The sequence below is a fragment of the Bombus huntii genome, chromosome 4 (genome assembly GCF_024542735.1).
Source record: "Bombus huntii isolate Logan2020A chromosome 4, iyBomHunt1.1, whole genome shotgun sequence".
NCBI lineage: Eukaryota > Metazoa > Arthropoda > Insecta > Hymenoptera > Apidae > Bombus > Bombus huntii.
The window spans coordinates 4,981,904-4,994,557 of record NC_066241.1 but is presented as its reverse complement, the minus strand read 5'-3'; the positions used below and the strand labels follow the sequence as shown (position 1 = coordinate 4,994,557).

At 33.2% G+C, this 12,654-nt stretch overlaps 3 protein-coding genes across 6 annotated transcripts in view; 2 read left to right on the top strand and 1 right to left on the bottom strand.

Annotated features, from left to right (window-relative positions):
- LOC126865049 (protein-tyrosine sulfotransferase) overlaps positions 1–3,186 on the top strand; it is a 181,405-nt gene extending 178,219 nt beyond the window's left edge. For both annotated transcript variants that reach the window (XM_050617111.1, XM_050617112.1), the window contains 5 exons: positions 69–177; positions 434–628; positions 1,027–1,280; positions 1,425–1,622; positions 1,705–3,186. In XM_050617111.1, the coding sequence (XP_050473068.1) occupies positions 69–177; positions 434–628; positions 1,027–1,280; positions 1,425–1,622; positions 1,705–1,813 (865 nt within the window). In that variant the 3' untranslated portion in view covers positions 1,814–3,186. The remainder of the gene's footprint in view (positions 1–68; positions 178–433; positions 629–1,026; positions 1,281–1,424; positions 1,623–1,704) is intronic.
- Positions 3,187–3,684: 498 nt separating this feature from the next.
- On the top strand, positions 3,685–10,002 carry LOC126865042 (DNA topoisomerase 2-binding protein 1-like). Of its 3 annotated transcripts, XM_050617098.1 has the most exons (26): positions 3,685–4,005; positions 4,084–4,318; positions 4,394–4,533; positions 4,628–4,760; positions 4,826–4,933; positions 5,001–5,207; positions 5,284–5,500; positions 5,571–5,708; positions 5,784–5,863; positions 5,949–6,118; positions 6,193–6,331; positions 6,389–6,518; positions 6,586–6,780; positions 6,842–7,023; positions 7,093–7,259; positions 7,329–7,534; positions 7,608–7,741; positions 7,814–8,044; positions 8,115–8,177; positions 8,264–8,427; positions 8,508–8,629; positions 8,691–8,755; positions 8,837–8,971; positions 9,052–9,252; positions 9,345–9,574; positions 9,683–10,002. In XM_050617098.1, the coding sequence occupies exons 2-26, from the start codon at positions 4,211–4,213 to the stop codon at positions 9,903–9,905; spliced, it is 3,888 nt and encodes a 1,295-aa protein (XP_050473055.1). In that variant the 5' UTR covers positions 3,685–4,005; positions 4,084–4,210; the 3' UTR covers positions 9,906–10,002. The 3 variants fall into 3 exon arrangements, with proteins under 3 accessions (XP_050473055.1, XP_050473056.1, XP_050473058.1); XM_050617101.1 differs by lacking the exon at positions 3,685–4,005 and having other exon boundaries at positions 4,307–4,318; positions 4,394–4,529; XM_050617099.1 differs by lacking the exon at positions 5,784–5,863 and having other exon boundaries at positions 3,685–4,318; positions 6,010–6,118.
- Positions 9,961–12,560, bottom strand: LOC126865045 (cytochrome P450 6k1-like). Its single transcript, XM_050617106.1, has 6 exons — positions 12,091–12,560; positions 11,769–12,007; positions 11,438–11,659; positions 11,076–11,353; positions 10,361–10,550; positions 9,961–10,265 (listed from the first exon to the last, which is right to left on the bottom strand). The coding sequence occupies exons 1-6, from the start codon at positions 12,501–12,503 to the stop codon at positions 10,105–10,107; spliced, it is 1,503 nt and encodes a 500-aa protein (XP_050473063.1). The 5' UTR covers positions 12,504–12,560; the 3' UTR covers positions 9,961–10,104.
- Between the last annotated feature and the right edge of the window lie 94 nt (positions 12,561–12,654).

Below are 12,654 nucleotides of genomic sequence, written 5' to 3'. Positions count from 1 at the left end.
TCAACATTATCGTCAAAAATCAATCCATCGTTCGAGTATTTTATACACGGATAATTTTTCATCGACAGGTGCGGACAGGAGACACGGGTGATACCAAGAATCTTGCAGATGAGGATGCACTGGCTGAAATCTGAAAGGGAAAATCTGCGTCTTTCGGAAGCGGGCATTTCGAAAGAAGTGAGTATTTTTAGTAGCTTAGATCATTTTATGCAAGCGATTCGTCTATACGGTTGATCAAAATAAAGTCTTTTGAACGACTCGTTCGATATTAAAGTCAAATAAAAAGAGAAAAATTGATAATACGAAGTGATTGGAGCGACGTATTGAATTTTAAAATTATTCCTCGGTAAAATATGAAAAATTTGACATGTTCTTCTCCTGTGATTTTCGTGTCTAATTAACGATATTAATGAGAAAATAATCGATTGTTTAGGTAATGGACAGTGCTATAGCAGCATTCTGCCTGGAGATAATAGCACGACACGCGGAGCCGGCACCGCGGTTATGCAACAAGGATCCCCTCACTCTGAAGATGGGCTCGTACATTCTCGATCTCTTCCCAAATGCCAAGTTTATCTTCATGATCCGCGACGGTCGTGCCACCGTGCATTCCATTATCTCGAGAAAGGTATGGCCCGATCGAAGGCTTCGACCTCCGCCCTGTCGGCCATTTCGGCTGATGTATGCAAATTTATCCCACTTCATTCGCGAATATTAAAATGAGACGTACTCGTCGGTACAAGCGAGAGCGAAAAAAGAGGACGAACAGGAATTTACGTATTTCTTTTATGCAAAACAGAATGAATCGAAACGAGATGTAATGGCAGCATGTAAAATCATGCAAATCCAAAAGCAACTCGTCGTAATCTTGTAATCGAGTGGATCGTTGATTTTATGCGCAGTTGATCGAATATTACCTTATCGTTTCGAACGAGACGAAGGACGTATATCCCTTTTCGAATAACTATACAGATCGATGGTTGTTCTACGTAACTATAACTATATAGAGAACGATTTGTCTTTCAGGTGACTATAACAGGATTCGATCTGTCCTCGTATCGACAGTCGTTGATCAAATGGAACCACGCGATATCTATAATGTACGGCCAATGTAAAGAAATTGGCTCGGACAAGTGTTTGATGGTTCCGTACGAACAACTGGTGCTACATCCGCGTGAATGGATGAAGAAGATTCTCAAATTTTTGGACGTTCCTTGGGACGAGTCTGTGATGCATCACGAGGAATTCATTAACAAGCCAGGCGGCGTGCCATTGAGCAAGTAAGCATATACGTATGTACTTAATTGGTTCGATGAAAAATTAGGGTTTAATAAGAGACGAGACCTCTGTTGAAATGATAAATGCAAGACACAAAAATGAAGAAGCGGTCGGGGACTAAAATCTATCGTATTTTTGGAATGTAGAGTGGAAAGGTCGTCGGACCAGATCATAAAGCCGGTCAATCTGGAGGCACTGACCAAGTGGGTAGGCCACATTCCGGATGATGTGGTCAGAGAGATGCCTGACATCGCGCCGATGCTTTCTGTGCTCGGCTATGATCCTTATGCTAATCCGCCGGTGTACGGAGCACCGGACAGGCTGGTTAGCGAAAACACCAGACGGTATGTAACCAGATAATCGGACAACTTTTAATTATATCATTTCCATCGGTAAATTCTTGACCAGACATCGTTTTCTTTTCAGGGTGCTAGCAAACGGTGAAGTATGGGCAGCCAGGGCACGCCAGTTCTCTCTAGAGAAGCTGATTGAGCTGAGCAAAGAGGACGAGGCTACCAACGCCCCAAACGCGTGACCTCGGACACATCTTTCCCTAGGCACGCGAATCTCGAACCCGTACAATTTCTGTAACGTCTAACGACGGTCTTGGGAGAGCCAGTAACGAATAATACTACCGGAAAAACGCCAGATGAGTGCGGTCTTTTTCATGCGAAGTTGTTTCTCTAGATCAGAGCCACGCTCGGACGTCTTGTCAAGAGAATATATTCGAGGACAGTGAATTGTAACCTGGCGAACGAAAGGGACGCAAGGATCCGTCTAGTTTAAGGTTCACTCTCGATTATATGTACATGTTCAATCTCGGCCCATAAACACGGAGTTATAGATTGCTGTGCAATTTTTCGCATACGCGAACGTGATTATTCTCTCTGTACAATATATGTTAACCGGTAGATATTCATCTTCGATTCGTACCGAACGCGTAACGATCTCGTTACTTTCCGTGATTCAGTACTATTCTTTTTCGACGAATTAGATGAATTTTCTGCGATACATGATTGCACAGTGCGGAATACAAGCGTACTGAATCAAGCAAAGTGCAAACGGGAGAAGAAAATGCCATGCTAGAGTTTCTAATTGTTTCGGTATTGTTTGTTCTTTTTTATTATCATGAATGATATAAATCTCGCCGAGTATGTGCTATGTTGAAACTGTTTCTGTACGATTTCGTCTGATGGCCAGTGACAAGAACCTATGTATGCTATGGAGCTTCTATGTAAAAAGTGTACAAGGTGAACGTGCTGAATGTCCTAGAAAGGAAGCGAAAGTATTGTATCGATGCGAACAGGAAAATCTCTGTACAATATTTTGTATTGTGATAGAAATGATTTCTATGACGTTCTACATACAAACAAAATACGCGTTTTCGTATGTAATACTTATTTCTTAATGAGACATGAACTTTGATCGATCACGGGATAAAGGAAACTTTTGTGTTCCCTTCCTTCTCTGCTTTTTGTTAACCTTTTCTCTACATTCATACATTAACGAAAATCCGAGCTGGTAAACTGGCGAGAACTTTATCTTTCTATCGTATTCATTGTATTATGTATATTAGCGTGATCGTGATTCGATTAATTGCAAGAAAATTATATTTATATGCTAACGAAACGTGAAAAAGTGTACCGAATTAACAATTGCAAAGAAAAAGGGTGTCGAAGAAGCTATTCCCTGAATTTATGATTTCATTATTGACTGTCAATAATGATGCGCAGCGAATGTTGCTGCAAGAGCTACTAAGAATGTAAGAGGACCGAATAATGTTCTTGATTGTTGTATCAACCGGCACTTGATACAAATGCAACAACTTCGATGTGGCATTATGTCATTCGTGTCAACCGTGTTACTGTCTATCGAATTATACAATTAAATTATTTTAATATTACAAAACCTGCAGCTATTCCTTTCCCTCCTTCGAGCACAAAATTTTAATGGAAGAAAGTAAGTATGAATGTTACATACCAAACTGAGAAACTCGAATAATTTTGATTTTACAAACTTGGAGCTAGATTGTACACATAAAACATGCTAAAAAGAAAATAACAAAACAAAAACAATTTGTCACATGATCGTTGACGCAGCTGAAAGAGGACACAAATTTTGAAATTTTAAAATCAATGATGCCAACTCTAATAAACTTAAAATAAATTACACTGTTAACTGATGGAACATAAAATTACATTTTTGCAATAGATATTTATTTTATTCCATATTTAATCGGAATAAAACATACTGTTTAGTAATTCATACAATATTTTAGTAGTTCATTTTATTTTGTATTATAACTTTGTTCAGACTGTAATGAGAACGAACATTGTACTTGTTTAAAACCGCTACAAAAGAGTTGTGAACTATCTCATAAATATATTAATGTACTATATTTAATTTAAAAAAGACATACGACATACTATTTAATTGTTGACATTCGTCTACATAAATTAAATTCTTTTTAAAGTTTTAACCATAATTATAGAAATACTAATATTGACTTGAGTAGTAAAATTGGGCGCGAGATCTTCCACATAAGTAACTGTGGTATTAATATCTTACCATTTAAAAATTTTAACAAAAAATTTAAATAGAAATTTAAATGAAATATTAAATATTGTTTTATTGGGCGTAAAATAACACGTCTCTTCAAAATTGGCGATCCTTCTAAAATCTATTTGTGAAAGCAATCTAACCTATCATCACGACTATTAGAAACTGGTAATACCTAAACCTTAACATAATTTGTGCAGTATAATTTTTTAATAAATAAATAATGAAGCTTTCGAGTTGTTTTAGTTATAAAATGTGTAATGTGTAAACATAAGTCTCTGACATATAAACATTTTATTTTTTCATTGAATATCTATTTGTCAAATAAAAATCGTATCAGATTCAAAGAGACAGTGAAAGACAGTATTTAAAAATGACGAGTCAAGGGAGCCAAATTGTAAATATAAATGTCTATTTTATTGTATCAAATGAATATAATTCTGAAGATGATTGTGGTGAAGATATGTGTCATGCATACAATGTTAGTAAATTCATTTTTACATAAATAATAACTTTTAAGCAACAGTAAAAACAATGTAATGAATTGATCTTTTAGAAATGTTGTGAAAATGATTTACACCCAATATGGATCAGTGAAAAAGATTGTAATAAAATGAAACCTAACAAAACTGATGTCTTTGTAATGGAAAAATTCGAAGGAGATACATTTAATAAATTAAGAACATTTAAATGTTCGTAAGTAGGAGCTTAATTACTGATATAATTAGTAATAGTTTAATGATACTTTGATTTTTTTTTAATAGTAGATAATGTTATTTTACTTCTACAGCATAATTGGACCAAAATGTTTATTAGTTTGTTTTAACAATGGAGAACCAATTCCAGAAGGGATAAGCCCAGTGTATACAACAACAATGAGAGGTCTATGTGTATGTGCTTCTGGTTTATCTTCAGAAGAAAAGGTATACCCATTAACTGTTTCTACGCACAACAAAGAGGAAATTATCAAAAAATCTTATTAATACAGGAACATGTACAAAAATTAGTAGAATATATGGGAGGAATTTTTACAAAACAGTTACGTAGTCGTGTAACACATCTTGTAACATCATCTGTCATGTCTGCTAAATATGAGGTAAGTAAATTTATATCGGTAAAATTACATAGATATTCTTATCATAATGTTTATTTCTTTTTAATAGACAGCAATAGATATGAAAATACCAATAGTTACAAAAGAATGGATTGAAGCAATCTGGGAAATGAATTTAAAGGATTTTGTTACACCACATGACAAAATGTTTGATAAATATAAAGCTTCTGTGTTTCTTAACTTAGTTGTAACATCAACAAATCTTCCAAAACGTCAGAAGGAAGAAATTAAACGTTTAATTAACACTAATGGAGGAGTAAGATATATAACTTTTTAAATTTTTATTTTCTTTTTTACCTAACTATTGTCTTATATTATTATTCTCTTTCTAGATATTTATGGGTCCTTTGGATGGTGCAAAAGTGAAAGTTGTACTTGCACCTGAAAATAGTCCAATAAGTGAGAAGCTTAAATATGCAAAGAAAGCAAATATTGCTTGTTTAACACCAAATTGGGTATATGAAAGTATAAACATTGGCTATGCTTTGCCTTTTAAAGACTACCTAATTAAGACACTAAAAGCATGTTCCACTCCAGAAAAGTTCAACGGTAAAAATATTTCTTTAATGTTATAAATCTATAGATTAGTAACTGATATTACAATTTTTTTAATGCACAGTATGTGAAAGTTTTAATTGTTCTACGATAAGTTCCATAACATGTGACACACAGCAAGGCAATTATATAGATGAAACCTCAATAACAACAATGAGCAATGTTTCTACCCTCGATACTTTATATAACAACATTTCTACTGGTTAGTATTATAAAATGCACGAAAGTGTCTTATAACAAGGATAAATTGTATTCTAAATTTATTTAAATTTCTCAGTTTCTACAACTACTACAGTCTTGGATAGACTTACATTTAGTGAAGCTAAAGCGGCTGGTCCGTTTCTAGATGGTTGTAATGTGCGTAAATTACATAAAAAATTTGTCATGTTCTATAATATTGTCCCATGATATTTCTCTAATCAATTCTTGTTTTTCTCTTTAGATTTACCTAGCTGGATTCGCTTCTAATCAACGGGATAAACTTAACAAAATATTAAACGTAGGTAGTGCAACGCGACTTGATGATATATCTGACGCTCTAACACACGTTGTCGTCGGGGACGAAAACAGAGCAGCTAGTGAACTAAAACTACTGAAATCGAAAAGATTATGGTATAATGTTAATTTAATGTCTATAAATATCTATTTAGAATTCTGTAATTTAATACCATGGATATTTGATATAGTCCATACATATTGACATTGGAATGGTTGGAAGAAAGTGTCAAATTAAAACGGCCCGCGCCAGAAGAAAATTTTTTATGTGGACAAAAAAATACTGTAGTTCAAAAAGTTACAGAACCAGCATCACCATTAAGTAAGAAGGTAAATACATAAAAAATATAGTATATAAGCATTTGACGTGTGCATGTATTTTTGTAGAATTTACAAATGCTACAAAAACCGAAGAAAGTTTCTATACCGTCTTTTGACATAGACCGAAAATTGGCGATGTTAGAAAAAGAGAAAGAATCATCCGATCTACTTCAACATTATCTTCAAGATACAGCTGGTAATATCTGTAAATAATTGGTTACATTGTTATAAAGGAAATGAATATATATCTTATTTATTATCAGATGCAACAAATGATAAAACAATGCAAGAATTTTTAAAGCCCGATACACTTGTTTTGGGAGAAGATAATGTTAAAACCTTGGTAGATGATCATGAAAGTAAAAAAAAATGCTTAAAAGAATCTATAACACTCGCAGCAGATGATACTGCAGTACCGATTAATCAAACATCTACTATGAATGATAGACTATTTGAAGGTAATGCACTAGTAGAATATGTATAGCAATGAGCTAAAATAATGCTAAAGTATACATATAGGTTTGACATTTGTCGTAACTGGCTTCAACGAGGAAGATAATTTTGTAGTTGAAACTATAATGGCAATGAATGGAAAAGTAGTTTCAAGTACGTTCGCTGGTATTCCAGATTATGGTGTAGTACCAAAATGTGGCGCACCTTTAAAACATACAGTGAATGAAATCGTTACCGATTTGTTTATTGTAAGTTTAAGCTTTTTATTTCGATTTTTATATTTTGATATATCTTTTAATATTAATATTTTTTTGTAGGAAGATTGTGTAAATCAGGAACAAATAGTTGAAATTATGTATTATCATAAACCTCTATCTATAAAAAAGCATTCTACTCCATTATCAGACTGTGTTATTACAATGAGCACATATGTTGGAGTAGAACGAACGTATCTTATAACATTAGCTGCGGAATTGGGTGCCATGTATTATTCTTATCATACACCTTAAAGATAACTAAACTGAATCAAGTATTAAAGCATTGTTAATTTTAGGTGTCAAGATATTTTCGTTCGTAAAACTAATCTTGAAAAAAATATATGTAGAAGCACCCATTTGGTTTGTCCGACACCCGAAGGAAACAAATATAACGCTGCAGTGAAGTGGAAATTACCAGCTGTTACTGCAGAATGGTTAAAAGCCTGTGCAGTTCAATCGAAACGGGTTGACGAAACGCCGTTTCTTGTAGGAGAAACCATAGGTACATAAATATTTAACACATCCATATTAAATATGTATACACAAATTTTTTTAATATTAATCCCTCCTCCAAGCTCCTGAAAGACCAACTGAAACTAACGAAACAGACGCAAGTTCATTTAAAGTGAACTCAAATCAAATGGATCTACCAACTGAACCAGCAGCTAGGAACATTATTACTCCAAAACGACATTTATCAAATTTACAAGTATATATATATAGTTTTACATATTTCTTTTATTATTAATTTGCGATTTATTAGTAAAAATATATATTATAGAATCAAGATGGCAGTTCCGGCGATAAACCGTTAATAAATAAAAGACTCAGTTTACTTATGAACAAAACTCCTCAATCACAGTTTCATATGTCTACGCCAGAAACAACATCTAGTCAAGTATCCAGACCCAATTCTTCACCAGACACAAGAAAAGATTGGGCAAAATGGGTTGATAATTTTCCAGAGTCAAAAATAGAAGAACCTCCTTTAAAAAAAAGGGCACTTAGTACAGTTAGTATTTGCTTAATTATGTGCATAATGCATAAATATCTAATAGATATTAACATAGTTGAATTTATAGCCTCTTTCAGAACTTAAAAGACAGTTATGGCAGAAACTAAAAAGTGAGACTTGTGATCCAGAGGTAGCATGCTTTATTTATATATAATATATATATATATATATATATGTATATTGATATATATATTAATAAATATTATAACATTACAGCGGAATAATGCAGATGAGACATTATCTCTTAACGACGATCAAGCGTCAAAAGAAGCACCGGAAGAAGCAAAAGATGATAGCAAAATAACCGCTACTACTCCCATTAGGAAAAAATTAGAATTCACAGATGAAAATAATGCACTGCCAAATAATGAGATTAATATGTAAGTTAATATATAAATGTGTTTCACAATTTATGTATAAAATTCTTTATAGACCTTTCATAGGATTTTGTTTTTTATAGGCAAATTGCACAACTGGATCAAGTACTTCAAAGAGCATCAAGTACTCCGGAGAATAGGTATTCTCTTTCCGGAGAGAATGCAGACACATATAGCGCTGAATGTTCCGATCCTATACAAAAATGTACGTACATTTATATCTATTTGTTAATATCTAATTATTTAATATATATTCTTTGTTATAGTTATTGTAAAAGATTCTCAACCTGTCGATGCTATTGTATGGGAAGATCCCAGCCACTCAAAACGGGTAGGTTCTTTTCATAAATCGATTCTATTTTGAATATTTGATATCAATTAACCGTAATTATAAACGTTGCTCTATACTAAGTTGATAACGCATGGAGAACAAAATGAAAGTATCGCACACGAAGGATATACTATAAACAATGATGAAGAAGAATCCTTAGAAGAAGAAATTGAACCAGTAAAAAAGAAACCAAAATTCATGCTATCAGGCATGAAGGTATATTAATTGTTATATCTATGCATTATACATATTCAATACGTATATGCATGCATAATATTTTATATTTATCTCAATAGGATAGAATATCATATGAAAAAGTGATAAGAGATCTCGACGGTGACGTATCATCAGATGCTTGCTTTGATATAAGTGCAACACATTTGCTTTGTATTAGACCATCAAGGAATGAAAAAATGCTTGGAAGTATAGCATCAGGAAAATGGGTTCTACATTGCATGTATTTGCGGGACTCTGAACAAGAAGGGAAATTCCTTGATGTTAGTATTGATTCTCTTGATCGTTATCATATTTTACCTATATTTTATGTTTACGAGTAGTCTTTTACTTCACTCCAATTGCTTATTGGCAGGAAGAAAAATATGAATGGGGGAATCCAAAAAGTAAAGGCATTATACCGGATCCTAGTGACAAAATTGAAGAAACAATCGCAGCAGCCGCGTATAGATGGAGGCTTAGATTATTAAAAGAACCGAATAGGCCGTTTCACAATATGGTTGCTTTGTTATTAGCTTCTGGGGACAAATACGATCAATTTAAAAGATTAATCGAAGCTGGAGGTGGGAAAGTTGTCCAAGCACGGTAAGTTTGTTTTTTTATTAAACTCATATTATTTACATATTATTTGTTACATGTCATATATGTTATATATAATATTACATATTATAGTTTACATGTTATTTGTTCTAGACCACCATACGATACAAGTCCAACTGGAAAGAAGATTACTCATTGTTTCGTGAATCCTAAACAAGCCAGTCAACCGATCGACTGGGCAATGTTGGCCAGTAAAGGTATTCTCTGCTTTATGCCACAATATTTAAGCGATCATCTTACTGCACAAACCCCATTAAATCCACGAGAATGTGTAATTGACGAATTTAAAAAGTATTTAACATTATTACCGAAATAAAACGTTAACAAATAACGCCTCCAAAAGATTTTGTATAATAGTATTTACAAATGTATATCTGTATATAGAAAAAATACATATGTCATATTTTATTAAATAGATTCTTTATTTCTTTATGACGTTCCCTTTTGTTCCTTTTTATGGAAGTATAAGAAGAAGAAGAAGAAAAGATATATTTTTCAATAATGCGATAGATTCCTTATAGTTTTGTAAAATTTAACCTAAAGTCTTCCGTTACTGTCAAGAAAACATTACGAACATCAATGCCATCTTCGTTGCATGTGGGATCTAATGAAATTTCGTAATCTTTAAGTATCGCAATTAAAGCCATACTACTTTGCAATAGACCGAGTCGTACTCCTACAATGAATATGTCATTAAAGTGTAGAAGTTAACAATATTATATTAATTTTACAAGAATATTTTATGTTAAATAATGTTAAATAAATATTTACCGACGCAAACTCTTGGTCCATCACCAAAAGGCATGTACGTGCATTGTTTGATATTATCTTTATTTTCATCGCTAAATCTGTCAGGATCAAAATGCTGTGGATTTGAAAAATATCTTGGGTCACGGTGGAGACCCGTTAAAGCCACATAGACGGGTGTACCTTTTTCTATAACTGTCTCAGTTCCTGGAATCTAAAAAATCTATCATTTAGAACGTTATATGATCAATGAAATATTCGATTACAGCGTGTAAGAGATCTTTAACGGTACAAAAAATAAGACTCTTTTTGTCTTATCTTATAAGATAATAATATGAACTCATATATTATAAAAGAAGAACAAAAGAATAACATCTCTGTTATTGTGGCTATATATAATATTTTTTTCATTTTTGAAACTTATAAAAGACTCGAATAAAATACAAAATTTTGATAACAATCGAATTAAAGGAGAATATGATCTTCATAAAAATTTTTACGAGGAAAATAATCCGTGTTGTTTGCTAAGAATTGCATGTCCTTCGATCTTGTTTGCAATGGTAAGTAAACAGTTATTCGTTTCCTTATTTGTTACATAATAACTAAAATAGTTAGATAATAACTAAACACGCGCTCGCAAGAAAAAGATACTCTTCATATTTTAATATTCGAAATATCCGAAGAAAATATTTCGTTGAACAAGTTTATAACGAATCATTATTCTAATTTGTCGATTTACCTTGTAGTCTTTCACACAAATACGGTCAATAAGTGGAGCTGGAGGATAAATTCGTAGAGTTTCCGAAATAACTTGATTCAGATATTTCATACTCTGGAAGGCCTCGTAAGTCATTCCATGTTCCTTCAATTTCTCGTGAATTTCTTCTCGCGTTCGTTTCTGGATCTCCGGATGTTTAGCAAGTTCGTAAAGCGTGAGGCATATAGTTGTTACGCTTGATTCACGACCAGCAACGAAAAAGATTGCTGCTTGACTCACTAATTCATCGCCCTCAAGCTCTAAAGATAAATCATTATTTTTTTAGACAAATTACACGCATAAGAGAGCTAATCAATGGTTAAGATTAAATATCTAGCTCTTACTCAAATCATTTTTATTTTTCAAATCTATTAAAGAATCGATCAAGTCCCCTCGCTTAGCTTTGGTCATATTTCTGGTATCCATAGAATTCCAAAATATTTTACGGAAGTAATTTGTAGACGATCCTAGCATTTGACCGGCAATCCACTTCGAAAATTGTGGAAAGAAAAACATAACGCTAAATTGGATAGCACGAAGAAACGTTATTCGAGTGCCTTCTTGAGCTTTTACGAAAAAGAAAAGAAGAAACGCAATAAATGTGAGATCGTTCAAACTTGCAAGAAAACAATAAAATAAAATAATACACAGCATCGAAAAACATTTGACAAATACCTTTTTCAAAGAATTGTACCGTTTCAGGATCGAACGAATTTACTTTAATTCCAAAAGCGACGGAAGATATAATGTCAGTCGTATATCTCAAGGCAATATCCCTTACGAAAATAGTTTTCGTTTTCGCGTCATGTGAAAATTGCTGTTCTAAATATTTGATCATTGAACCAGCGGTTTCGCCGATCAAATGAAAAAGTTTCTTCATTTTCCCGCTGCTGAACACCGGCGATATTTTTGTTCTAACAAGAGTACACGTTCGTCAATAAATTCTTTTGCCATGCTCGTAAACATTATTTTGATAAACGTTTTAAAAATTAGAAACCTCATTTGTCTCCATTCCGGATTGTGCATCGTGAAGAGATTACTGCTTCCTATTTTATCGCGAATCGATTGAGCCGTGAAATAACGATCCGGAAAATAATCGAAGTCCTTGACTAAAATCTGTTTAATTAATTCCGCATTTCTCAATAACAAGAACGGTTTGTGGAAAATGTAAATTCCAAGAACATCGTCGTTGTCTGAAGCTTCACTGTGTAGATCACCGATCACAATGGACGGAGATTTCTTAAATTGTATCACATCTTTTACGTTACCAAAGAACCAGTGGGCAGGTAGGGTAGGAACACCTCGTCTTTGCCAGTAGGTACGTCTATACTTTACGTATAAAAGCAGGAACGTCACAAGGATGGCGATCGTAAGAAAAATATTGAGAAAGCAGGAGTTTAGTATTGCCATCTTTTGATGACACTCTTCCAGCTACTTTGAAATGATACTGATGGAGTCTGGTTATCCGCACTTATATAAGATTGGTCATCAGTTGAGTTATCTATAGGTGATACTTGAAATTATTTTATAAAATTGGAGGAATAATGCATAGTTTTCTAAT

Excerpts from the sequence above, each read along its gene's own strand:
- LOC126865042 (XM_050617098.1), top strand. The coding sequence starts at position 4,211 with ATGACGAGTCAAGGGAGCCAAATTGTAAATATAAATGTCTATTTTATT. Across the intron at positions 6,781-6,841 it reads GAATGATAGACTATTTGAAG|GTTTGACATTTGTCGTAACT; the intron begins GTAATGCACTAG and ends GTATACATATAG. Across the intron at positions 8,428-8,507 it reads CCAAATAATGAGATTAATAT|GCAAATTGCACAACTGGATC; the intron begins GTAAGTTAATAT and ends TGTTTTTTATAG.
- LOC126865045 (XM_050617106.1), bottom strand. The coding sequence starts at position 12,503 with ATGGCAATACTAAACTCCTGCTTTCTCAATATTTTTCTTACGATCGCC. Across the intron at positions 11,354-11,437 it reads GAAAAATAAAAATGATTTGA|AGCTTGAGGGCGATGAATTA; the intron begins GTAAGAGCTAGA and ends ATTTATCTTTAG. Across the intron at positions 10,266-10,360 it reads TGGACCAAGAGTTTGCGTCG|GAGTACGACTCGGTCTATTG; the intron begins GTAAATATTTAT and ends TATTCATTGTAG.